Below are 27,458 nucleotides of genomic sequence, written 5' to 3'. Positions count from 1 at the left end.
CAGTCGCCCAATCTTAATTTTCACAATCGTCTGCCTGGTCGCTGTGAGGGATACCAGCATTTATAACTATGCCGGGTTGATGCTGTAGCTGAGGAATTTTAACTGCTGCTGAAATGTAGGTCGCTTGATCACATACTTATTAAACTTGGACTTGATCTCTACGGTACTACTAATGATACCGTAGTCAATGAGTTATCAGGCATCGGTTAACATCTGTGGTTTGCACATAAAGCTCAAGAGTTCATTTTCTTCGTTGCTTAACTGTAAAGTTAGCTAAGAATGACGGTTCTCCAGAAAGCTAAAAGATGCGCACTGGTACCAACAGTGTGGCACAAAGTTATCTGTTCTTGCGGTACAAATAAACCGGAGAGCTCTTTTCTGCAGAGCAACGTGCAACAATCTTATAAGCCGGAACAGCACGACATGAGTAAGTTACATTAGTTAATGACCTATTATGTTACTGATATTGATATAGCATGCTGACACGCCTTATGAGGAGACCTAAGCGTTTTCATCGTTCATTTCTCTTCGCTATTAAGAAGAAAGGAGGTTAAAGAGAACATAAAACCATAGTTCATACGTACCCAGGTTGCTTCAGCTAGTTTCATTTGGTCAAGTGGGACCACGTTTGTTGCAAGCTGAAATAAAAAAATAAATGATATTACCATTCATTGTGTGACGAAGACCACAATCGTCAGTGCCCATGTCGTTAATAAAAATTCGTCTATATTAAGCTTTCAGCTATTTTGAAGCAATAGGCATACGCACATAATCGTTCAGCGCTTGGGTTCGCAGTGTCGTCACTAAGCGAAGAATGTTATTAGTCTTTTGTTCGAAATCTGGACAAGTAGGCAACTACTTTTGCTTCGTACGAACTGCACAGATGCACATCAGCGGAGGTGACTCCTATAGGAATTTATTTATACCTGTAAATTGTGTTCCCGCGTAGGAAGCTTATATTGGGAGTACACAATAAGCTGAATTTTATAGGCAGGTTTTCTACGCCGGAGATACGCTGTGGTTTCGAGACGCGGTGATTCAGGCTACATTGTTGATTTTGACTAGTCAGTACCGCCTCTGACCAGAGATGGACAAATTCTGTCATTTTCTGCATTTCCCTCTCACCTTCATCAATTATTCTTGGCCCTTCCTCACCCTGAAAATAAGAAGTTTTAACATTCAACTTGTGCTTCCTTATTGTGTATATGTGGCAATGTTACTGAGTCGCACAAGGCGCTAACAGTTATACATTGCATGCGCTTTCGGCTGTGCCCAGTGGCGAATTACAAACTTACACGACGGAAAGACCATTACTGCGCTACAAAGGCAAAGACAATCATGTAAAAGAAAGGACATGTGCAGACTCTTTTATTTGACAAGCATGCATGCATCAAAATAAAAACCGATCAGCCTACTGTCCGTTGCCTAGAAGGCCTCCAAGACAACCTTAGACTTCAATCAAACAAATGGTCAGGCATGCTGTCGTAAAGGCTACTCGATAATAGACCATGTTCTTACTATCAATGAGGTGATAGAAAAATGGGTACAGTATAAACAACCCCTGTTCGACATCGTATAGAAGAGGTTGGTAGATGGTTCTTGATAATCAAAAAGGAAACAAGGGAACGAAACCCACAGGGTGCTTTCCAACGTTTCCACAAGAGGACTTGTCTTCGCCTGAAGACAAGTCCCAGACAAAGACAAGTCCTCTCGTTGAAACGTTGGCAAGCACCCTGAGGTTTTCATTATGTTGTTCCCCATACTATATATAACCTTCCTAGATTCCTAGATTACGAGAAAGCATTTGACTCAATCTAAACCTGAGCAGCCATGCAGGCATTATATAATCAGGATGTGGATGAATCTTATAAAAAAATTCTCGAAGACTTCTAAAACGGCTGTACAGCCAACATAGACCTCCACAAAGTAAGCAATAAAATTCCAATTAGGAAGGGCGTCAGGAAGGGTGGCACGATCTCGCCAGTGCAATTCACCGCCTGTTTACAGGAGGTATTCAGAAGCCCGGATAAGGAGCAGTTGGGAATAAGGGTGTATGGGGAATACCTTAATATCCTGTCGTTCTCTTGTGACATTGCTTTTCTAAGTAAAAAAGGGGACGAACTGCAAAGCATGATCAATGAGTTAGAGAGGCACAGCAGAAAGGTGGGTGGGAAAATTAATATGCAGAAAGCCAAAGTAATGTTTAACAGTTGCGGAAGGAAATAGCAGTTTGCAGTTGGTAACGAGGGGCTTCAAGTGGTAAAAGATATTCTCTACTTGGGCAGCTGGGTAGTGAGCGCAGATCAGAATCACGAGAGCGAAGTAGCTAGAATAATATGGGGTGGAGCGCATTTCAGATCTCTCAGATCATCAGCGGTAGTTTATCAACATCCCTCAAGAGCAAAGTGTGTAACAGCTTATGATAAAGATGAAGTGTGGCAAGTGAGCTGCACGCACTCGCGCGCATGGGGAGAGAAGACGACGAAGGAGGACAATACAGACCGGCTCGACCGTATGCTACGTGTACTGTTTCATTGCTAATTATCATTACTACGATACAACATATTTTGGCGACGAGGATGCTGATTTGATTCGGGACCTTCACGTGGCCTGCTCACCATCCGTCATGAGCTTTTCTGGGCTTCAGCCACCACCACCCTTCCTGCCGACTCCTGGTCGTCCTGCCCTTCCATGGGAGCAATGGGAGCTGGCGTTCCGGAATTACATGCTGGCCTCTGGTGCCTCTACTCTGGGCGCGGACAGGCGGAAGGCCATCCTGCTGAATTGCCTCGGACTGGAAGGTCAGCGCATTTTTTATACATTGGCGCCGCCGTCGTCCACTCCAGCGCCTACAGCTGCGGCTTCGCACTCCGGTGACGAGGCGCCCCGCCTTGACGAATTTGATGCGGCGATATCCATCCTGTCGGAGCATTACAAATCGTCCGTGAATGTAATCGCCGCACGTCATCGCTTTCGCCGTCGAGTTCAGGCTCCAGGAGAGACAACCGATGAGTACGTCGCTGTCCTTCGCAGCCTTGTCGGCGACTGCGGGTTTGGGACCATGGCGGACGATATGATCAGGGACCAGCTGGTGGAGAAGACCTCGAGTTGCCATCTGCGTGAGCGCCTACTCATGAAAGGCTCCTCCTTGACTCTGTCGCGCGCCATGCTCCTTGCTCGACAGTGTGAGCAAGCTTCCCGGGAAGCCAGGGAATTGGCTGAGGAGGACGCTCCAGTACATCGTGTGAGATGCGAGCGCGGATCGAGACAAACACCACCTCAGGCCACATTGCTGCAAGTGCCAAAGTCAACCATCACAACCTGCTGCTGCAATACCAGAGCGCATGTGCTACCGCTGCGGTTCTACAACTCACCTAGCGAACAACCCTGCATGCCGAGCCCGCAACCGCAAGTGTCGTCGGTGCGGCAAGGTGGGCCATTTCGACTCTCTCTGCAAGTCGTCCGACCGTCCTGTTTAAGTTCAGCAAGTTGCAGATACTGCTGACACTTCGTCGATGCCGGATGGCTCCAGCCGTGCGTCTATTCTCAATGTTGAAAGTCAAAAAAACAGAATTTTCGCCTCAGTCCTGATTGAAGGCAAGTTCATCCGCTTCCTGATTGACACCGGCTCATCTGTGTCAATTATTTCTGAAGATCTATACCACCGATTCTTCGCTAAATGTTTCCCGCTTAAATCAACTGCAGTTCAACTATTGGACTATTCTAAGTCTCGGATTATAGTCCAAGGGTGTTTTGTTGCCACAGCAAAGTTCCACGACCGTACCGCCTGCATCCTGTTGTACGTTGTCTCGGGAGGCACAACGCTGCTGGGCCTGGATTCCATTGCCGCTCTCCAAATGAAGATCAAAGGTGCATCGTTGGAATGTCTTTCCGTGACACCTGATACGCCTCTGTTACCTCCTGAGCTACGTCTACAGTTCGAACATCTCTTCTCCAAGGAACTCGGAGTTGCTCGTGGCTACGTGCACAAAGTCAGTGTGCAGGATTCCGTTTCTCCTGTTGCTTGCAAGCTTCGACGGCTGCCGTTTGCCATTCGTCAGCAGGTGTCCGAGGAACTCCAGAAGCTTGAAGCTCAAGACATCATGGAACAGGTCGACGCTTCCAAGTGGATTTCACCCATAGTCGAGGCTCGGAAAAAAGATGGCTCCATCCGAATGTGCGTCGATTTGCGCGAGCCGAACAAGGCTATTGTGGTCGACAGTTTTCCTTTGCCTCAAATGGACGAACTTCTCCATAGCTTGGCCGGGTCACAGCGTTTTTCGAAGTTGGACCTTGCCTCGGCTTACCATCAAGTACCACTTAGCCCTGAGAGTCGGGAATTGACCGCATTCATTACCCATGATGGCCTCTTCCGCTTCAAACGAGTGTGTTTCGGCCTTGCTTCGGCGCCTTCGGCTTTTCAGAAGATGATGCACTTAATTTTAAAAGGGTGCAAAGGTGTCCTCTTCTACATCGACGACATCATAGTCCATGGCACCTCCCGACAGGAGCACCTGACCAACCTTCGTGCTGTTCTCGAGCGCCTGTCCCAAGCCGGACTCAAGCTCAACCACAAATGTGTCTTCGATGTTCCGAAGCTCACTTTCTTGGGGCATGTTGTCAGCGGTGAAGGACTGTTTCCGCTTTCTTCTGCCATCGAGGCGATTACGAAGGCTCCGACTCCATCTAACATCAGCGAGCTTCGCTCCCTCCTTGGACTTGCGGGTTTCTACTCCAAGTTTATCCCGCATTACTCCGACGTCGTTGAGCCTATGCGCGCCCTAATTCGAAGCAGCGACTCCGCCTTCACTTGGACTGCTGCTGCGGATTCAAGCTTCAAACTACTGAAGTCCATGTTGACGTCATGTGACGTGTTGCATTTTTTTGATCCTGCCCTTCCCGTGGTCGTAACGACTGACGCTTCCGGATATGGCCTTGGGGCAGTGCTTCAGCAAGACAACGGCCATTCCCTGCAAACTGTTGTGTTTGCCTCCCGTACCTTGACACCCCAAGAAAGAAAGTACTCTGTTGGTGAGCGTGAGGCCCTAGCTTGCGTTTGGGCGTGCGAACGGTGGCACGTGTATTTGTGGGGCCGGCCTTTTGTTCTACGCACCGACCACAGTGCACTTGTCATTTTGCTGTCGACGAAAGGAACGGGCCATCGGCCGTTGCGAATTTCACGTTGGTCGGCTCGCCTGTTGTGCTACAACTACACTGTAGAGTACCGCAAAGGCAATGACAACTCTGTTGCGGATGCTCTGTCTCGCCTTCGCTTACCGACCACATCGTGCAGTGAGCCCACTGAGTTCGACGCCAGTGACGACGACTTCGTCTGCCTGCTATCGCCAGCCGTGACTCTACAAGAGCTTCAAGAGGCAACCATCAGCGACGCGGCAGTTGCTCAAGCCATTCAGTTTACATCGGCGACATGGCCGGACAAGAAATCCCTACCGGAGAACCTTAGGCCATACTATCTCCTGCGCTCGGAGCTGTCCGTCGTGCAAGGCGTCTTGTACCGAGGTGACAGGCTCGTCGTTCCTGAAAGTTTGCGACGACGCCTCATGGACATCGCGCACGAGTCACACCCCGGGATCAGCCGCACGAAAAGTCGACTGCGAGAGCTCTACTGGTGGCCGCGAATGGACGAGCACGTCGAAGAAATGGTACGGACATGCGTCGTGTGCCAGTCCTGTGACAAATCGGCTCGTCCGGTGGCAGCTCCTCTGCAACCTGTCGCCTTCCCAGAGAAACCTTGGGATAAGGTTGCCATTGATATCGTGGGGCCTTTCGACCAAGCTCCCAGTGGCTGCCGCTTCGCGATTACTCTCATGGATTATTACAGTAAGTGGCCAGAAGTTGTCTTCGCTGATGCCATCACAACTCAAACCGTTCAAGAATTCCTGCTTGGCCTCTTCGCTCGTGAGGGTTACCCTCAAGAGATTGTCTCTGACCACGGACCTCAATTTTCATCGATGGCCATGCAAACTTTCCTCCGCGAACGGGGGATACGCCATTGCTACTCTTCAGTGTACCATCCCCAAGCTGATGGACTCGTTGAACGATTCAATCGAGTGCTTAAGTCCTACATTCAGCTAGCTCTGTGCGAGCGACGCGACCTACGTACAGCGATTGTGGACTACCTCGGTGTCTACCGCTGTACGCCCTATGCCACGACAGGAATTGCACCAGCTGTCCTACTTCATGGTCGGTTGCCCCGCACAAGACTTAACGTCGTAGGACTGCCGGATCAGTCCTTCTCAATGGATCCGACAAAAGCGCTTAAGCTTTTGCGGCAGATGCTTGACGAGAAACAAGCGCAATACAAGCTTTATGCGGACCAGCGGAGTGGCGCCCAGTGTCGTGACTTTCAGATTGGCCAGTACGTGCGTGTCCGCAAACCAAATGTGCGAGGCAAACTGTCAGCTCGGTTTTCGGAGCCTCGGAAGGTTGTGGAGCAGCGTGGACCTGCATCTTATCTGCTGGATGATGGGCGAGTGTGGCACTCGTCCAAGTTTTCTGCGGTTCGCCCAGAAGTAGTTCAGCAGCAACTGTCCTCCTCAGCTCCAGCGGCCCTTTTCGCTGATATTTCGCCGCCTATCGACGGCAACCGAATGCCGCCGCCCAGTCCACAGTCCGGAACCGTGGTCCGCGGTCCTTCTTCGGACGCGCCTTCAATCCATATGATGCCAGCCGTTCCGCCCGCTCCGGAATCGGCAGCCGCTCCTGAACCCTCGTGTAGTAAATCCACAGCGGCAACTGCGGCTTCACCTCCTGCGCCGCCTCGCCGAAGTACTCGCAAAAAGAAGCGGCCCGCATGGTTCAAAGACTATGACATCCGCTAGACATTTTGTTTCTTTTAAGTGCGGCGGAAATGTGATAAAGATGAAGTGTGGCAAGTGCGCTGCACGCACTCGCGCGCATGGGGAGAGAAGACGACGAAGGAGGAGAATACAGATCGGCTTGACCGTATGCTACGTGTACTGTTTCATTGCTAATTATCATTACTACGATACAACACAGCTGTATCTTACCATAACTCATCAATAGGGCAGAAGCATCGAGGCTAACGAAAAGAGCTCAGGCTAAACTGAGAAAAACGATCGAATCGAGCTACGGAATTGAAAATTATAGGTGTAACGTTAAGTGACAGGAAGAGGGCAGAGTAGGTCAGGGGACAAATTGGTGTTTAGGAAATCCTAGTCGAAATCAACAAGAAGAAATGGTTTTGGACAGGACATGCAATGCGAAGGGAAGGTTCCCGATGATCGTTAGGGATCATGGACTGGGTACAAACTTTCTGAAAGGCTAGTTGGTCCGTGATCTTTTTTAAAAGCTGTGCGCTAAATGGACATTCACAAGAAAAATGTTTAGATGAAAGGACAGAAGCTTCCTGTCGATTCTTATTTTTTCCTGTGACCGTCCATTTAGCGCACATCTTTTAAAAAAAAGATACCAAGACAAGGAAAGCGTAGCGGGTAGTGGAAGGATATAAAGGGAATGGAGTCAACTGCGATAGTGCACGCCACGAACTCCAATCTGTGGTTCATGGTACATGCGCTCCCCACTCGGTGAGGCAGGTTTATGAGATTGTAAAGCCTAAAAAGCGTTTTAGGCGCGGAGAACATAACTTCCACGTTGGACTTCGGCGATGAAATTGCGGATGTAAGGAATGGTGGTGCGCCTTCTCTTTAGTGCGCTAGCACTAAGGCTTCCAGTCTCGAAAAAAACCCGTTGTCTGAGCGTCTGACGCCGGCTAAACCTGCCGAAATAAAATAAATATCTTCACGACTGCACCGCACCTGGGGTTTGGTACCCACGGCGGTGCGAACAGAACAGCTTCGCTGGCCACTGCAGAGAAGGACTATACGCTATAGCCGCAGCCGATCATCGCAATCGATGGCCTCTCGTGTGTAACTGTCACTCTCCAGTGCTGTGCAGTGCATGCCGTCGTCATCAACTTTAATCCTCGCGCAATGGATCCAGAATACACCACTATCGCATTGCCCTCTTAAGGTGCGTGCTCTACCACTCGGGTCCCAGTCACCCAGTTCGCCGACGTTTGCCTGAAGACTGATCTTGAAACCATAGCCTCGAACTGAATGTGTTATGAAACGTGCGTGCTAGCGCAGATACTTCCCATTTGGCCAAGTGAGATAAATTGGCTGTAATTTTCCTCTTCTTTCCCTTTTCAGATTGGAAGAGCGCCGTGCCACAAATCCTTGCAATTTTAAGACATGTGAGGAGACCCGGCTGCGATGAGTTGTTCAACCTTTTAGCTTAAGGTGGACTCCGTGGAATCAATACAGGGTCTGTTGTGGGCATTCAGGAATCACAATTTGACAATGGTTCCTTTCACTGGTTTTGAGTTAGCGATCGGAATGTTACGATTGAACGGGTTTCACCTGTCTTGATTCACAAGCCCAGAAATAATGCGCGAAAAAAAAAGCAGCCTTCGGTCAAGAAATTTGATAGAGCGTTTTAATGGTAATTCATGGGTCACCGCAAACGGGATGAGGGCGCCACGAAAAACCTTTTGATCGTCAGATGTGACCTCTGTGGGAAGGTTCACGAACAAGGTAGTCATCGAGGTACGTGGATGTCTGGCGATTGCAAGGAAGGCTTCTCCGGTCACGGAGAGACCTTTTTTCTTAGACGCGAGAAACGAGTCACTCAGCACTGCGGCAATGCGGGACCCGATGCATGTTACATGTCTGAATGAATATGCCTCTTCCCAAACGGAGAAGGTAGAACGAGGGTAAAAGTTTAGCGCTAAACTCAAGGAACTCATTGTCCGGAACACGTGAGTTGCTCTGAAAAGGCAGAACACCGTAGGTATCAATGGCTTCTGGAACGACAGAAAAAGTTCTTTCTGAAGGATGGAATAAAACAAGTCCTTGAAATCGGTCGAAAAGCCTGAGAAGCGCTGTGTCTGATCCTGAAGAAAACATATCGCCTCCAACGAGCTCTTGATCACGAATCGGTCAACCACTTGGTGGATACATTGGTTGTTTTTAACAAGGGTCGTGACGAATTGCTGCCGAAATATCTTTTCAGGTACAGCAACGAGAAGCAGACAATCCATTTTTTTTTAGTTTTAGCTGTGAAGAACATTTTCCTCTCGGAGGATGTGCTCTTATGCATGGATTGTTCTTCGACACCAAGCTCTCAAGCACATTGATCTTTGAAGTGGTCACCACCATACACCTGCGTGTGCAGCCCCTGGCGGCCGCTTCTGTAACACTACGCGCGGTCAGACGCCCATGCAGGCGGCGGCGTGAGTGGTGAGAGGAGGGGGCGTCGAAAAGCCTCTGGAGAACAGAACGGATGTACAAGGAAGGCGTTCGTACCCCTGTGATTAGACTGCAGTTCTTGTTCAGTTGTTTTAATTCTAAAGCATTGTATGGCTAACCGGCAGCAAAACCTGTCGTTGCACTGATCAGCATCAGTGGTTCCGAAAAATGCAGATGGCGTCATTGCGGTATAAAAAAAAACAACTGTTTTCCAAAAGTGTCGGAATTGAAGCCAGGACCTTCAGACAGCGAGGTGAGCATGCAATCCGTTGGCCACAAACCTCGTGGCGAACACAGGTGAAAAAAGTTGAAAGGAAAAAAATGAAAACAATGTTTTTCAATGCAAAGCACGTAAGTAGTCCTCAGTGCCCTCCATACTTTATTATTCAGTCGTCGTCCCTACGTCCATGCGTCTTCTGCAATCATAGGCACGATCTTTGTGACACACCCTCTACCTGTGCATCATTTCTTCCCTCACCATCCCTCCCCCTCCGTCCCTCCCCCTCGCCCTCACAAATTTTGGGCGCTAATCCCTCCTACTTCACCGAGTGAAATCCACGTGAGGTGAGGGTGAGGATGCACTCATGAGGGTTAGCCCTCGTGAGGACGCGGAGGTCTGCCTCCGACACTGAATGTTATGGGCGCTCTAAAGAACCCACGACTAGATTCTCTTTTTTCAACAACTCATGGCCATTTTTGAATTTCTCTTCCATCAAAATGCCGCCGCCGCAACGTGGGTTCGGCACAGGTACCACAGGCCAGCTAACAAACACCATGAGCGGTGAGCCGCAGCGCCAGGTCTCTTAAGACAGCCTCCCACTATTTTTACTGAAGCGGTGCTCCTGCTAAGAGGTCACGTCACAATACACGACAGCTAAGCCTGTGACGATTGCTTTTCGGTTTCGGGCTGGTTAGAACGAGTGTTTATGGCTTATTTAAATTATCGGCACTGGCTTGGGCGTCTTGTAACACAGCTTGTTTGCGGGAAACCTGCCGTAGGCGTCCATCCTAGTTTTAGCCGACGCTCGTTTTTGGCCCTGGTTTTGCACATACGTCCTGCGTTCCAGAGCATGACGTTCGGCGCCAGTGCAGCCCATGCCCTGCCGTCATGCGGCAGTCGCGAAAATCGGCGCACATTTGGCGCGAAAAGAAGCGCCCGTGTGCGCCGTCGACGATTCGAGAACCTTGGATAAGATTTCACTCATAGCCGACGGAGACGCGTAACCTCCGACGTGCTCAGGGATGCATTCGTTTCACTCGCGCGCAGTGGCGCCGGGTAGAAAAGGAGCGACTCGACGTTTCTGGAAATCACTCTCCAGGGCTGCCCAATGACGACGCGTGCCTCGGCGGAAGGGTGAGAGAGCGATGTACTGTGGGCGCTAAGTGTATGTGCGCGCCTGGCTTCGCGCACTATATATGAAGGACGTTCTAACGCCGTCCGTCAGCCCCATAGTTTAGGCTTCGGAAAAACGCTCCCGCATGATTCCCGGGGGACACAACTCACCCAGACGTGCACATAGCAGCGAGGCGGCGCGCGTCTGTTCTCCGGACAGCCCCGTCGTCACCCTCGGGTCGTCAGACTGCGGCAGTACCCGGCGAACAACTTGCGACCTTTAGGGCGAAAGCACTACTTCACTATCAAAGCTGAAGAACCCGAGTTATGTGGGAAGCCTTAACCCTTAACCTTTCACGGAGCGCCGGTGGCGGAGCCCGTGTGCACCTGCTGCATCAAAGCGGAGACACTGAATCCCTCTATTCCCCTCCCACGTTGGGGATATTGGGGGAGGCTGGCGCCGCCGCTGTCAGACCAGCCGCAGAACTGCCACTTCCCGTGTTCCACCTCTCGGTCCGCCTGCTGGTATAGCCCCTTGCATCGCTGGCGCGCTCCGCCGTTCCGATCACGACGCGCGAGAGCCATCGGCGCTGGAATCACGCCGCGTCGTCGTGACAAACCAGCTCTTCAGGCACTGCGCGCAAAAGCGGCGCACATGTAGTGAGAAAAATAACAAAACACAAACGGAGAAGGAACGCACACAGCTAATGAAGTGCTTTCGCACGTCCTACTCGGTTTAACTACATAAAAAAACCTGCCATTGCTTTGTTTGTATCGTGTGTTAGTGCATTTTATTTGCAAGCTCTCACTTCTATTGTATTCTCTCTGAAGCACTGCTTTGTGTACGTTGTATTGTTTTGTAGATCGATTTATGCGCGTTCTTATGAGTGATCAGTAATTACTCTGTATCTTATATTTGCTATCTAAAGTTTGTTTTGTTTGTGAACGTTTGACTCCGACCTCTTCTCTGGTTTGCGACCGGCGAAAGCTGGGCACTAAACGACAACCCCATTTGCCACTTTGTAGACTGTTCCTGGCTGAGCTATAACAATCAATATAACCGCAGATCACTCGATGGCAGTCTTCTATTTTTTTTGTTTTCACGCTTATGCTATCGTCTAAAGCATTTCCCATTGGTTCTTTATGGCATTCTTAACTGTTCGATGCGATCGCTGAAAACACTTTGAAAGAAAGATTTTGCTACATACTATAACAATGAACCATTACATTCAATATTAGCCATAACAGTGTCTTAAAATTTTCCAATCTGCAAATTTTTTTCACCGAGAAAGCCGGACTTGAGATAATTTGGTAACTCACCCATTGTGCCCATAGCCACTGCATTAAGCAAGGAGCAATTGCCTGATGGGAAGAAAAGTCATTTGTTATTTTTTCATTGACAGTGAACATAAAGCCCTGTTATGAAACAAAAACTTAATCAAACAAGAAATAATCTACCTTGTTCGGAAATTCTCCTACATTTTGAACGCATTGTGTTCCTGTGCTATAGACCGGTGAGAGAAATTAAAGGATTCAGAACAAACTTCGGAGGACAAGCGGCCTAAATCGAGCCGTGCGCATTAGCTGTGCACGTTGAAAAATAAATTCGTCATAGAACCCAGACAGCTTAGAAGCAAGAGGCTTGAAAAATTTTAGGGTGTGGGAATTTTCGATATTTATCAATAACGGAACCAATATTACTCTACTTGATTCTCTGAACAAATCACACAGAGTATGTTGAAATTTATTTGAATCGAATCATATGCCTCCTCAAATTTTCACCGGAAAGTTCGCTGTGATCTGTGTGTGCCGCAAAGATGGTCCAGCTCAGCACCGTTATTCAAACGCGTGGCGCCTTCCACGATGCTCAAAAACAAGGCCTTGAATATTGGCCAACACGGCAGCGTTAAGCCAGGGTTAGGGAACCTTGCAATCATGACCAGTATCATATATGCAGTGACTCAAACTCTATTCTCTCATCAACTGAGATTTGGCGCTCGTTTGGGCGCTGCCTTCATCTGTATTAAAAGTTGATTTCCGTGCGCCTATGACATCACCGCCGAAGAGGTAGTGCACTTGCTTCGAGTAGCTTGCCCCAAGTCGAGGGAAGGGTTGCGTCCTTAGACGGCAGCTTTAATTCCGCAACCTACTTGTCGTGCGCGGCTGGCTTGGACACATCCGGAGCCCCAAGTAATCACGTACAGAACGCCGCCTGTATGTGGACAAGAGTGCGTACGCTGTGATCCATTTCCTTTTGACTCCACATGGAACTAATGAGTCAAGCGGACGGCGACGGAGGGGAGTTCGGGGTGCGCAGGCGACCCAGCTTGGCCGGGCCCCATTGTTCGCAGCCCCGCTCCGAGAAGCAGCAACGAAGGCGCGCGTCGCCTTTCATCCCTACCGGGCGACGCTGCCCAAGGCCATTACCCGGGCGGCGGTCGTTCAGTGTGTGGCTAGGAGGCAATTTTGGAGACGCGTTCCTCATGTTCACTGTGAGCGCTTATCAGCTCCATATGACTGCCAGGCACTTCCTGTGCACGTGGGGGCATCAGGAAGAATTGGGGAGCGGTGGCGCCTTAAGTGGCCCCTCGGGGACGGCTTTCGACAATCTGTGCGGCCCTCGCATGCTCTTTAAGCGAGTAAACATGCCGCCCCGCGGGGGAGGATGGAGTGATCCGAGAGGGGAATTGTTAGTATTCGTGACAATGACCTGTCCCCTCTCCCCAATCTTTGATTGGGCGTGTTTTACGCTCCTCTGTCTCTTTTTCAATGTGTTTTCCTCTCCCATGTGTTTTATTGGATGTGTTTTCCTTTCCCCGGTCCTTGATTGGATGCGTGCTTGTGTTTTGACCTAATTGGTTGGTGTCCCCACTGAGGGCGGGGACTTAGGGATTAAAAGAAGACGTTTTGGTGGGACCGGGGGTTGATTTCGTCTGGTCACTCTGAGGATCAATCACTATGTACATAGTTGTTCTCCTTGTTGTACCTTCCGTTCTGTCTTAACTATTTTATGTGTGATTAAACAGTTTACTTCCTGAAGTTCCACGAGTAATGTGACTGAGCAAGTTTAGAACCTCAAGACGTCGGCATCCAACAACTTCTACCTTTCCCCTTCGGGCTGACATCAAAGAAGAGAAAGGGGTAAAAGGAACTCAACTGGCGCAGTCGACAGGATTGCGACGTCTTCCTACTTGAGGCAACTGAAGGAGGGCGGAAGTACAAGGCGGCGGACGAGCTATAGCGTGGCACGTCCAGAGGAGAAGATTTCAAGAGTGACAGCTGGTCAACGCCGACCGGACGCTGAAGGTCCAAGTCAGCGGGCAGCTGAAGGAACCAGGTGACCAGAGTCAAGGAGGGCGCTGTTGATCAGGAGGAGCCGACGACGACGCGGATCAAGGAGACGAGTTCCAACCGGGACCGTGCGGCGCAGCGACCAACTTCCGGGCCAGTCTTCCATGCCGGGGCACCGGCAGCCTCGTAAAGCGGAGCTTCGGTAGCCAGGCGAGTACCTTTCTGTTTCTGTCGGGCTTGTGCTTATGCCAAAGCCTTGGGTTTTGAGAAGTGACGGCGTTAAACAGAAAGAGATGGAGAACGGGGCAGGAAACGGAGAGTTGGCAGCCGCGAGTCAGGCAAATAAGGGTCCGACGTACCCTCTGACAGTTAGCGCGCCGGTGCAACAAATGACCGAGTTGCAAGTGCAATTACGAATTGCTGAACTAGCGGTGGAAAAGGAGCGGTTGGCTTTGGAAAATACAAGGCTGAATCTTAAGCAGAGCGGAACAGCGGGTGGGCTTGGTGAGAGAGCGGGAGCGAGCGGAAGATTGGACGAGGACAGAAGGTTGAAATTTGCTAACCTTATGAAAGGCGTCCTCACGCCGATGCCGCTTCAAGAAGCCCTGGTACCGGGGTGGTTCGAGGACGTAGAGGCCACGTTGGGGTCATACGAAGCTCCAACCCAGTGGTGGGCTGGACTAGTTTTGCCACACCTAAGCGAGAGGGCACGCATGCTACTCACGTGGTTGTCCGCAGAGGAAAGGAGCGAGTACGCACTCCTGAAAGCTAAAGTGTTAGACGGCTTGAGGCTCACTGCCGCCGAATACAAGCGTCTTTACTCATCCGCGAGCAAAAACCCAAATGAGACGTGGGAGCAGTTTGCGGTACGCCTGCAGAACTACCTGGAATACTATTTAAAGAGCTGTCAGGTAACTTCGCTAGAGGCGTTCAAACTGCTAGCTGTCGCGGACCGACTAAGGGAAGCCCTCAGGTCAGAGGCGAGAGCGCACGTTGCTCTAAATGATAAGCCAGGGTTCCTAAAACCTTGTGACATTGTCACGCTGGCAGAAAACTACGACGAAAGCCGAAGATATAAGGTCGGGAAAGCAGCGAGCGCGGCGATGGCGACGAACGAGGCAGTCGAGGTAACACAGCGCGACGGAACCCAGTCCCGACCAAACAACACGCAGCCCCGGGGACGTGGACAGTGTTTCCATTGCCACGGGCATGGGCACATCGCAAGATTTTGCCCGAAAAGGCAAACCGCGGAAAAGCCAGACATGGGGGGCGGACGCGCACACCAGAAATCAGTAATCGCCCGAATATCGGTCCCCTTGCATGACAGGGAGACAGTGCACGGCTCAGTGGAAAGGCAGCCCGCGGAGGATAAGGTCAGCGCCGTAGAGGTGACATTGTTGAGTAGCGGGAACGCTATAAGTGCGCGCATTGACTCAGGGGCCGACATCACGGTCATCCGCAGGTCGCTCGTGCCGCGATATGAATGCGCGGGGGCAACAATAAAACTCACCGGGGCTTTCGGAAAGCAGGTTGTCGCGGAGCTGGCGTACGTTCCCCTAGTAACAACTCAGGGAGCACCGCGAGTATCATTTGACCCGTCGGAGCGGGGCATACTTTGTGCAGTCACCAACGAGCTTATAACTGGGATAAGCGCGTTAATCACTCCCGAAGACTATGAGGAGCTTCTGAGCTATCGTGTCCATGCGCAAGAACAGGGAGAAGCCGAGTGTTCTGACGAAGAAATCGAAGAGAGGGAGAAGCGGGTTGACGAGGTTCTAGCGGGCGCGGTAGCAGCAGATTGCAGCGAAGGGGAAACCGCGGTGGCACAGACGACGCGGCAACGGTTTCGCGAGGCGCAGATTGTAGACGAATCACTCCAGGAAGCGTGTGTTCAGGCTAGAGAGGGAACACACTGCATGGCGGTCCGGGACGAGCTTTTGTTCCACCAGGAGCCTGTTGCTGGGCATCCATGTACTCAGCTTGTCCTCCCAACCGAGCGACGCGCAGAGGTGTTAAAAATGGCGCACGACTCAGTGTGGGCAGGTCATCTCGGCGAGCGGAAAACGCTTCAGCGGATAAAGGCTTCATTCTTCTGGCCCGGGGTCACACGCGACGTGAAGCAGTACTGCCGCTCATGCCACTCATGTCAGGTGAAGTCGCGTGCACGCACAGCAGATCGAGTGCCGATCGCGCCGATCGTTAGACCAGAGGCCGCATTCCAATGGTGAACATCGACTGCATAGGACCGATAGAACCACCGTCAGCTCGAGGGCACCGCTATGCACTTTGTGTAGTGGACATGAACACGCGTTGGCCCGAAGTCGTGTGTTTAAAAGCGCTGACCGCTAAGGCCACGTGTAACGCTCTTTTGCAAATATTCGCGCGCCTGGGAGTACCTGAAACAGTGTGCTGTGACCAGGGCACAAATTGTACCGCAAAGCTTACACAAGAGCTTCTCAGAAAATTGGGCGCCTCTCCGAGGTTCTCCACGCCGGACCACCTTCAAAGCAACGGTCTGGTCGAGCGCTGGAATGGAACATTCAAATCCATGCTATTCCAGATTATTCAGGAGCACGGACGTGACTGGGATAAGCTTGTGCCATTCTTGCTCTGGGCTTACAGAGAGGTCCCTAATGAGACGACCGGGCAGTCGCCGTTTGAGTTAATGTATGGCAGAATACCGACCGGACCGCTATCCATTCTCCAAAAAAACTTGGGCGGGATACTGGGTGGTACCAGATTCTTTGGCAACGCCGGCGGCAGAGTACCTGTCAGCTTTGCGCGAGAAGCTGGCCGAGGCAAACGCAAAGGCTAGTAACAACAGCACGGTAGCGCAACGCAGGTACACTAGGCAATACAACTTGCACGCTGTCGATAAACAATTTACAGATGGGCAGCAGGTGTTGTTGCTTGAAAGGGATGGCGAGGGAAAGTTGATGTCCATGTGGACGGGGCCTGTGACGGTAATGCGGAAGACGCGCCCGTAGAGTTATCTGATCAAACTCGACAATGGCGCATGTCGGACTGTCCACGCAAACAAGCTCAGAGCATACCACGCACGGGTGAATGTAGTAGGGGTGATATTCGAGGGCGACGCGGAGTTCGGCGACGTGCCCACGTTCCCCATGCGCTCAGTGCCAGGCGACGCGCTGCCGCCGGGTGCTCTCGAATATTTGAACGAAGCGCAGCGCAGAGAACTAGAGGCACTGATCGAGAAGAATGGCCAGGTTTTTAGCAGTAGGCCCGGCAAATGCACGCTAGGAGCGCACAAAATCGTGCTAAAGGAGGGTGCTCAGCCACGGGCTGGCCATGCGTACAAGGTCCCGATGGCGTATCGGAAGGAAGTGGAGAGGCAAGTAGATGAGCTCCTGGAGTGGGGGCTAATATATCCCGTTGAGAGTCCTCATGCTCACCCAGTGGTTTGCGTCGCTAAAAAAGATGGGCGGCTGCGCCTGTGCTGCGATTATCGGAAGTTGAATGCGATAACCGAGCAGAACGCCTTCCCGATGAGCCTACCGTCCGAGCTGCTGTTCCGAGTAGCGAAGGCCAACTTCATCAGCCTAATAGACATGCTGAGAGGCTATTGGCAAATATCCCTTGACGAGCAGGCACAGGCCCTCACGGTATTCGTCACTCCGGTGGGGCAGTACGCATGGAGGGTCATGCCCTTCGGCCTTCGAAATGCGAGTTCGACATTTCAGAGGGTCATAAACCAGGTACTTGCACCGCACCGCGAGTACGCATGCGCCTACATAGATGACCTCGCGATTTACTCAGACACCTGGGAGGAGCATTTGAGGCACGTTCGGGCGGTGCTCGCTTCGATCTCAGCTGCCGGGTTCACCGTGAACGCAGGCAAATGTCATTTCGCGAGACGAGAAGTCGAATTTTCGGGCAATGTGGTTGGGTCGGGGAAGCACAGCGCTAATCCAGGAAAGGTCAAGGCAATAGACGAGATGCCGAGGCCCCAAACAAAGAAGGAGCTCAGAAGCTTTCTGGGCTTAGCTAACTATTACCGACAATATGTCCCCGACTATTCTCGCGTCGTGCTCCCACTGACGAGCTTAACTAACAGGCGGACACCGCAGCGGCTCCCATGGGATGACGAGGCGCAGAAAGCTTTTGATGAGGTGAAAGCTTGCTTGAAGAGCGCATCCTCACTTCATGCGCCTGACCCAAGTAAGGAGTTCGTGCTCGCAACCGATGCTTCGGACTACGCGGTGGGTGCCTGCCTTGCCCAGTGCGATGACGAGGGCCGCGAGCAGCCTATCGCTTTTCTGAGCAAAAAGCTAAGCCCGGCTGAGACCCGCTGGGCGACTATCGAGAAGGAGGCTTATGCCATCATTTGGGCATTAGGGCGACTTGAAGTCTGGTTGTGTGGCGCACAAATTAGGGTCATAACGGACCATAACCCGCTCAAATATTTGACTCTGAGTAGTCCGCACAGCGCCAAGCTGACACGCTGGGCACTCGCTCTGCAGAGATTGGATATCCGGGTCGAGCACAAAAAGGGGGAGCAAAACGCTAATGCCCATGCAATGTCGCGACTCGTAGCTGCCAACTAGAGGCGTGGGGGTATCCGGGGCCTGGAGTTATGTCATTTATGGAGGTGTACCCTGAGGCTTTGGCAACGCATATGGTTCGGCAGCGACAGGTGGTGCTTCTTCGGCTCCGGGCCCGCGGCACGTTGGTCTGTTCGGTTTTCTGTGTGTGCTTCATTCCAAGATGTTATGCAGCACACTTGGACAAGAGTGCGTACGCTGTGATCCATTTCCTTTTGACTCCACATGGAACTAATGAGTCAAGCGGACGGCGACGGAGGGTTGTTCGGGGTGCACAGGCGACCCAGCTTGGCCGGGCCCCATTGTTCTCAGCCCCGCTCCGAGAAGCAGCAACGAAGGCGCGCGTCGCCTTTCATCCCTACCGCGGCGACGCTGCCCAAGGCCTTTACCCGGGCGGCGGTCGTTCAGTGTGTGGCTAGGAGGCAATTTTGGAGACGCGTTCCTCATGTTCACTGTGAGCGCTTATCAGCTCCATATGACTGCCAGGCACTTTCTGTGCACGTGGGGGCATCAGAAAGAATTGGGGAGCGGTGGTGCCTTAAGTGGCCCCTCGGGGACGGCTTTCGACAATCTGTGCGGCCCTCGCATGCTCTTTAAGCGAGTAAACATGCCGCCCCGCGGGGGAGGATGGAGTGATCCAAGAGGGGAATTGTTAGTATTCGTGTCAATGGCCTGTCCCCTCTCCCCAATCTTTGATTGGGCGTGTTTTACGCTCCTCTGTCTCTTTTTCAATGTGTTTTCCTCTCCCATGTGTTTTATTGGATGTGTTTTCCTTTCCCCGGTCCTTGATTGGATGCGTGCTTGTGTTTTTACCTAATTGGTTGGTGTCCCCACTGAGGGCGGGGACTTAGGGATTAAAAGAAGACGTTTTGGTGGGACCGGGGGTTGATTTCGTCTGGTCACTCTGCGGATCAATCACTATGTACATAGTTGTTCTCCTTGTTTTACCTTCCGTTCTGTCTTAACTATTTTATGTGTGATTAAACAGTTTACTTCCTGAAGTTCCACGAGTAATGTGACTGAGCAAGTTTAGAACCTCAAGACGTCGGCATCCAACAACTTCTACCTTTCCCCTTCGGGCTGACATCAAAGAAGAGAAAGGGGTAAAAGGAACTCAGCTCTACTTCTTTTCGAAAGCATTTTGTTTTGCAATAACATTCGTTCTATACGATTATTTACCCAAGCGGCTAAAAGAAAAAAAATATTCAATCCATGTTTGGTTTGGCAGCAACGCTAGCCAATTCGAATGGTCTTCGTAAAAATATTATTTGCATTCCTGGCAAAAATGCTTCTGAGACTTGTGTAATGTGCGCACTCTCCTCCGCTCTGCCGTGTGCATTGTACGCATCTGCCATTTCATGCAGATGTGTTTTCTCGTTAGGTTCCACTGCCAAGCATCACTTTCTTTGTGTGCGCAATCACGTACATTGGTTGTGTTACACTGATTCTTCCTTTGTTTTATGCGTGTCTATATACGAATATAATTACAATGCGACTTCAGACCCTTACAGTGTGACAGCTCAAATAATCCTGCGTTCGTGAGCCTTCCCTGCTTATTATTTTTTTCCAATAGACCGACAGCTGGTATCCCATTCGTTTAAAGAAGTCGACACATCGTATGTTAGTTGTTTTCTTTCTTTAGATTAGAACTTTGCAAAACACACATATCCACGCGGAATCCGCCAACGAGAGCTATATACGAGAGGTTTGACCCGCCGCGGTGGCTCAGTGGTTAGGGCGCTCGACTACAGATCCGGAGTTCCCGGGTTCGAACCCGACCGCGGCGGCTGCGTTTTTATGGAGGAAAAACGCTAAGGCGCCCGTGTGCTGTGCGATGTCAGTGCACGTTAAAGATCCCCAGGTGGTCGAAATTATTCCGGAGCCCTCCACTACGGCATCTCCTCTTCCTTTCTTCTTTCACTCCCTCCTTTATCCCTTCCCTTACGGCGCGGTTCGGGTGTCCAACGATATATGAGACAAATACTGCACCATTTCCTTTCCCCAAAAACCAAATATTATTATTATTAGGTATATAAATTATAATTGATTGTTTCTTTTATCCTCTTTTGGTTTCGGTTTCAAAAGCCGAGCGACGACTGCGACTTACAAGAGTCACAAAAACTCCAGTTTGGGTGCTATTTTCCTCCTTTTAATTCACACAGACCCTCATGCACGCCTGCCCTAAAGTTGGAGTGCCAAAAAGTGAACATGCAGCGGCTATATCACTGTTTTATGCATGCCTCTCGGAACTTAAACGCGTCTCTCGCGTCACTGACGCCGTTCGGCATTTTAAGCCGAAGCGACGTGAGAAATATGTCCAGTTATAAAGTATTCAACTCCCATAGATGAATTCCACGTTGTGACTCACGTATATCGTGCAGCGCATCGCTAGAAAGGAAAAAAAATATTCTTCCGAAAATTTGGTGTCCACTACTTAAAACTATGGGGAATTCCAGCAAAAAATGGCTTTCAAGCAGCCGTTCACTAATGCTACTAGATTCGCACTGTTAATATGTGATGACATAGCTTAAATTATAAAGCTGCACCCCAAACAATACGTCACGCCCGTGTTTATGCATTGATGCATGGAAACAAGGCCGTTGATGAAACAATACATTAGCTTAGACCAAATCTGCGGCTCTCAGTACCGTACAACATTATCGCTTCGGCAGTGAGGTTCACAAAGGATTGATCCGCATGTGCACTACATTTATTAATTGACACTGTTTCCTCACGAGGCCGCAGTAGTGTGGATTTACGGTTACAGCTTTGTACACTAGGAGACTAGGGCACAAAATGCGCTCCCTGCACACAGCACACAATGCATACCAGTACATAGGGCCTCAAGCGCATTAATAATGCAGACTTAGGACTGTAAAAAAATAAAAAAATGTGCGCAAAAAAGAACGAACTATGAATCATGAATAAATCATATTAGCAATTTGTATACAATCCAGTGGAGCGGAATACACTATACACAAGCAACTATGGGCAAGAAGCTACCATTCGCCGCAGTGTAATTCTATGTAGGTTCATTTTCATATGTACACGGGTAATCCATTTTTACAGTCTCGCGTGGTACCAAGTTTCCTCCTTCAATCGGGGTGGAAAAAAAGAATATTAAAAAAAAGTCTATTCTCGCAGTCAGAGGCATGATTTGATCTGGGAGACTGTGTTTGACTGAACGTGATTGATACAACGTTCGGTGCCTGTATTGAAGTATTACATGTAAATCGAGTGGATGCATTTTAACCTAGTACACATTGGCCGTTGGAATAGTGTCAGTGAGTTCAGTTGACCTAACACAGCTGTGACTGAACCGTTTGTGCTAATTTCGAAAAGGTTGATCTTGCGGATCACCTCTGAATTGTTTCAATTCAATTGATCTAGTTTAAACATGGGTCTGATACAACGCTCGCGCATTCAAACATGAGACGCACTACAAGGTTAAGTAGGCAGTAATTTTCGCATTTCAAAGACTGCATTTTCATCTCCGCCTTAAAATCCGTCGCTTTCTTTTGGCTTATCTGCGCACATTAATAATGTGGTTTTTACAGTTTAGGTCTTCTGATGCGGTGACGCCTACGGGTTTAAAGTGACTAGTTAAGTAACTTTGCCACCTAGCTTATAATCAACAGACAGTTTTTTTTTATTTTCGCTTGGTATTGTACCCACTGTTTTTTGCAGTTTATTTTTATTTTCCACTCTTCGCACCTCTCCCTGACGGTTTTTAAGGCTCAGTTCAGTGTGACCTCATCTTCAGGGCGTAATACCTTAGAGGACACGCGGCAGTGATTTGCGAATGAATACACTGTAGCACTGTTTAGAGTGGAAGCTCCACTCCTTACTGAAACTGCAAAAGCCGTTTCATTGCTGAAGCTTGACCTTTAATTGGTCTTGTGAGCGTAAATAATTAAAATAAATATTGCCGCGACTGGGTTCTGAGCCGGCAGCGGCGCGAACAGATCAGCTTCGCTGGCCACTGCACGAGAGCCCTGCGCTATCGCCGCAGTCGATCACGCGTCGTGTTAAACTGCAACACAGTATCGTGCTGTGCATTGCACATCGTCGTCTTCGTCAACTAATGCTAGTATCGAACTTATATCGCCACAGTGCGAATCCATCCAGTGGCGTAATACCGCGGCCCAATTGTTTCAGCTGGGACTTGCCATGCCTTGGGCATTCGAGGGGCTAGAGGTTTGTCACCTTCCTCGCTCGAGCTCCATGTTGTCTTGCACGCCCAGCATGTCTAATTAGGACTGTTCAGTGTGATTCAACCGTTTATCGGTGACAGTATCATCGCCAGATGTGGCGACGACATATCAAAGCAACACCATGAGCCAACCAGGCTAAACACATGCTTTCTCACGTCTACTCGGTTTCACTACATTAAAACCTTACCATTTTATTCGAGCCCGTCAGTTATGTCATTTTTGTAACATACGAGTAAGAACAAGGCAGGGCTCAGCACGGGGTCCTGTTGTAAGCCTGAGTCTACACGCAGTAATCTTATCTGGCACCACTGACCTCAACAAATGGCTTCCTATTAATAAGAAATAATTTTATCCATCTGATAAAAATGATGCGTATAAAGCATTTCAGGAGTTGCGAGTGTGAGACACGATCAAAGACCTTTCATCACCGTTACATGATTCCACATTATCGCTGAATGATTTCAGGACAGAGAGAGGAGTGGCATGCATACGTGCCATCTTAATAACTTTCGCATGTTGTTAATAAGGTCCACTGCGAAAGGTTTGAGATAGAGTTGCCACTCGCTGCTTTGTACGAGATACGCACTCGATGGTTGCTCTCTTTTTACTTCAGCCGGTTAAGTTGGAACTTCACTCGGCTCTTATTGGTAGCAATAGGCGGGCTACGTTTGTTCTCGTTTCAATCGCCGTCTTCAGTAGAGCCAGGGTGGTGTTTTCGGCAGTCAGTTATCAGGAGATGAAGAGCAGTTTAACGATATCCATCAAGAGGAAAGTATATAACAGCAGTCTTATCGATACGCGCCTATAGTTCAGAAAAGTGAAGGCTAGCAAAGGGTGGAACTTAAATTGAGGACAACGAATCTAGCAATGAAAAAGAAAAAAAGTGCAAGCTTAACAAAACAGGAAGAGAGCAGAGCGGATTTTGGAAAAAGCACAAGTTAATGCCATTCTAGTCGAGATCGAGAAGAAATGGGCAGGGCATATAATGCGTATGCGAGATTACCGAGAGTTGTTCAGGGTTAAAGAGGGAACTGCTTGAGAAAGCAAGCGGTGCAGGTGGCAGCAGGAAGCCAGATGGGCAGAATGAGATTAGGAAGTTTGCGAGGAGAATGTGCCGGCAGCCTGCATATGAGTTAACTGGAAGGTAATGAACGAGGGATTTGTCCTGCAGCGGGCGTAGTGAGGCTAGTGATGGTGGTCAGTCTTTCTCCCAGCTTTCTCCCAGTTGAAGAAGGTGCGGCGACACGCATCCGGGGCGATCAGACTCCATGAACTCCGCAAGACGGGTGCACACCACTGGCTGTTTACCTATGCTGGCGGCTGCGTGTTCTGCTCTATACGCACGTATTGGTATTTTAAATTTACCCTTAGTTGTAGTTGTCTTTTCCGCTCAACAATGGGATGACATTTCAGGCTAATGGAGTAGTGGGGATTTACGCCTAGAATCTGGCTTCATTTATGGGGGGGGGGGTCTCTGGTGATACGACCACAGGCGGGGAGGGAAATGAAGAGAAAGGGGCTGGCGGCTTGTTTTGCATATCTTTCTACAAAGAGGGGAGAAATCATTTTTCAATATCATTGTTCGCTCACTTTATGACATAGACCTGAAATAAGAGTTCCCCATGCTCTGCAGAGTGCTTGTTGTTATTGTGAAGCCTTCCATGTGAGTGGCGAGCTCATGACTTACTCATGGTGTTAGGGCACGGGTTTCTCTTTTTCCTTCCGGCCTTTTTGTAGTGTTCCTGACGTTTATATATTTCTCCGTCTGGGGTTCCAGAAAATATTAACGATACTTATTAAAAGCCACAACGAATTTCTCGAAACGATAGAGAAGAAATGTTCCTTCCACCACTGACAAAAATAAAGGGTGCCATACAATCTAGCGTGAGGGTCTCATATCTTTTGTCAATACTGGTGGGGGCCTGACTTTAAGCCCTGGCTATAAGTACACTGAAGAACTGGTGTTGTGGAAACTGAACAAGCGTCATTGTGGAAAAACTGAGCGGAACGGTTAGCACGAATCCGAAAGATAATATCTCCATTGTGCCCTAACGACGAATGACTGAAGGCGAATGTGTGTTGAAAGGCAGAAGGCACAAAGCTCGAACTAACGGCTCATTCAGCGTATTCCCCTCTCCAGGACCCGAGTGATTGCTGCTGGCGCAGATAGGCTGTCTTACAAGAATGCAAGATTGCACAATGCAACCGAGAGTATTACTGCGCAAGCACTCATACGCTCACCAACACCAACCAAAAATCTTGTCATCTTTGGGTCTTGTGCCGTTGCCTAGCAACAGGGACGCCTTGTTTCGTTAAAAAAGAAATCAAATCAATATCCACAGATCACCTTCGTAGGCCGCTGCGCGAGAGCACTAGGCTATCGCCGCAGCCGAGTATCCCCCCCTCCCCCCTTTAAACTGCAAACAACACAGTCGCTGTGCATTGGACACTATCTTCTTTGTGCACTGATATTTCCCATGCTTTCGCTCTTTAATCGCTTTAACTAAATTAGAACCCTGACACTTTTCACGATATACAATAATCATTAAAATAGAGTTAGCGGCTCTAAACTTTATGTATGAAAACTTTTGAAATGGTAATCGCATAGATGGGTGCTCGTATAATGTTGCAATGAGCTGACGGCGAGTTTTTTTTTTTTGCTCTTAGAATAGCAGCCTTATGAGGCGATCCTGGCATCGTGCATTTAGTTTGGTTTATGGTTTTGTTTATCGTGGTTTTAACGTCCCAAAGCGACTCAGGCTATGAGAGACGCCGTAGTGAAGGGCTCCGGAAATTTCGACCACCTGGGGTTCTTTAACGTGCACTGACATCGCACAGTACACGGGCCTCTAGAATTTCACCTCCATCGAAATTCGACCGCCGCGGCCGGGATCGAACCCGCGTCTTTCGGGCCAGCAGCCGAGCGCCATAACCACTCAGCCACCGCGGCGGCTGCATCGTACATTTGGTACCCTAAAAGCGTAAGAATCTGTCCAGTGCCAATCCACATGTGGGAGCTTTATAAAAAGGCGATGACGTCAAAGAAATGTCTAAAATGAATGTACATTCGAAAATGAGGTTATTCAATTATTTGGTGATCACCCAGCCGGAGCAATTATGGCTAGACGTAAGGGATAAGCAACTGCGTCATCGTACCACGGTTGGCAATAAGGCGTGCCTCACCTTAAAGTCCTGTGTATGGAAGAGTTGTTCGCATACCTCGATTGCTTCGCATGTGCTTTTCAGGAACTGGAATAAAAGAAACAACACCTCCTAATAGCGCAGGACTATAAGAGGCTAATTGTGATATATACGTCTTGTTCCGAGGTAGCAACGACAATGCACCTCTTTTTACCTCCGCGAAGCCCGAACACTTAAATGCGCTGAAGCCATTCCGTCGATCCGGCTCCTTTAAAACGTTAAAAATATATACGTTACCTTGGTAATTAATGAAGAGTGTGGATACGGCTTCATCTTCAAGAAAATATGCGAGCATTTGTTGAAGAAATAGTTGATCCCTCGGCCAATATCCGCCGAGACAAACATTGCTGAAAAAAAGCGTAGACATATCAAGAGCACGAGATAAAAGGAGGGTTATCAAAACAGAAATTACTCATATTAAACCTATTCTAGCCCCATTATTTCTTCGCGCAGACCATGTTATTGTTCGTGAGTTTAACTTCTTTGCCAACCATCATCGTCATCATCAGCCTGACTACGCCCGCTGCACGGCAAAGGCCTCGCCCATGTCTCCCCAATTGACCCTGTCTTTTGCCAACTGCGACCACCGTATCTCCGCAAACTTCCTAATCTCATCCGCCCACATAACATTCTGCCGCCCCCTGCTACGCTTGCCTTCTCTTGGAATCCACTCCGCTACCTTTAAGGACCATTGATTATCTTGCCGGCGCATTAGATGCCCTGCACAAGCCCATTTCTTCCTCTTGAATTCGACTAGAATGCCATTAACCCGCGCTTGTTCCGAAGAAGTAGTACAAAGATATCACGCACATGCGCTGTGGCTGAACGTTGAGATCGTGTCCTGATATGAGAAACGCCAGGGCCGAGTGCTTGCATTAGGCATGCAGTGGGTAAATGATTTCTTTATTCATGCCTCTAGGCGCACAAGTGTTTTCGCGGAGCAGAACTGGCATCTTGATGAACCCAACATAACTGCAGCTTGTGGTAACAATAACCTCGCATGGAATGTTTTGAAGCCTTATTTTCCATTTGGTCGTGCGCTGATCTGCGTATACTACAAATTAGTAAGGAGGCGTTCATGCAGGTCAAACGCATGAAGAGGAAACTGGCAGGATGATAACGAAAACTTAAGCGAGATAGCTGCGATAGCAATCTGTTTCACCTTGTGTGCTGAATGTGATCTATTTACTGCAATGACTGATTTCACTCTAAGCGAAGGCTGTGCACACACGAAATAATTTTTCTGGAGGGTGAGGGTCGGCGGAGGTGAGTGGGTGGAGGTGCTTTAGGTGGGTCGCCTGGTGGGCAGCAGGCTCCTACCGTGGGTCTGGTGTGGAGAGGTGGCTGGTGCTTCTTGAGGACAGCTCATCGGCCTACTGCGCTTTGAATTCGACGTCACCGTTGCTTTTTAGTACTGCTGCAAGGGATTATCTTTGTGAAAGCCTTATGAAGGATGGAGGTATGTGGGCTTCTGCTGGGTGCCGCTCTTGGAGTGTAAAGTTGGGACTGTGTTTAAGCACTTAACATTTCCAACATTCTTGGAAAAATTATGGAATACTGAAATATT

At 49.5% G+C, this 27,458-nt stretch overlaps 1 protein-coding gene across 1 annotated transcript in view; it reads right to left on the bottom strand.

Moving 5' to 3' along the window:
- Window positions 1–27,458, bottom strand: part of LOC144120164 (uncharacterized) — a 38,334-nt gene that overhangs the window by 3,463 nt on the left and 7,413 nt on the right. Inside the window, exons 2-5 of the mRNA XM_077652591.1 lie at window positions 26,129–26,238; window positions 25,874–25,939; window positions 11,937–12,039; window positions 585–628 (exon numbers count right to left, since the gene is read on the bottom strand). Of these exons, the coding sequence (XP_077508717.1) occupies window positions 585–628; window positions 11,937–12,039; window positions 25,874–25,939; window positions 26,129–26,238 (323 nt within the window). The remainder of the gene's footprint in view (window positions 1–584; window positions 629–11,936; window positions 12,040–25,873; window positions 25,940–26,128; window positions 26,239–27,458) is intronic.

The sequence above is a fragment of the Amblyomma americanum genome, chromosome 2, assembly GCF_052857255.1.
Source record: "Amblyomma americanum isolate KBUSLIRL-KWMA chromosome 2, ASM5285725v1, whole genome shotgun sequence".
Lineage (NCBI taxonomy): Eukaryota > Metazoa > Arthropoda > Arachnida > Ixodida > Ixodidae > Amblyomma > Amblyomma americanum.
Note: the sequence above shows the minus strand (reverse complement) of the source record. Positions and strands in the feature narration are given on the sequence as shown.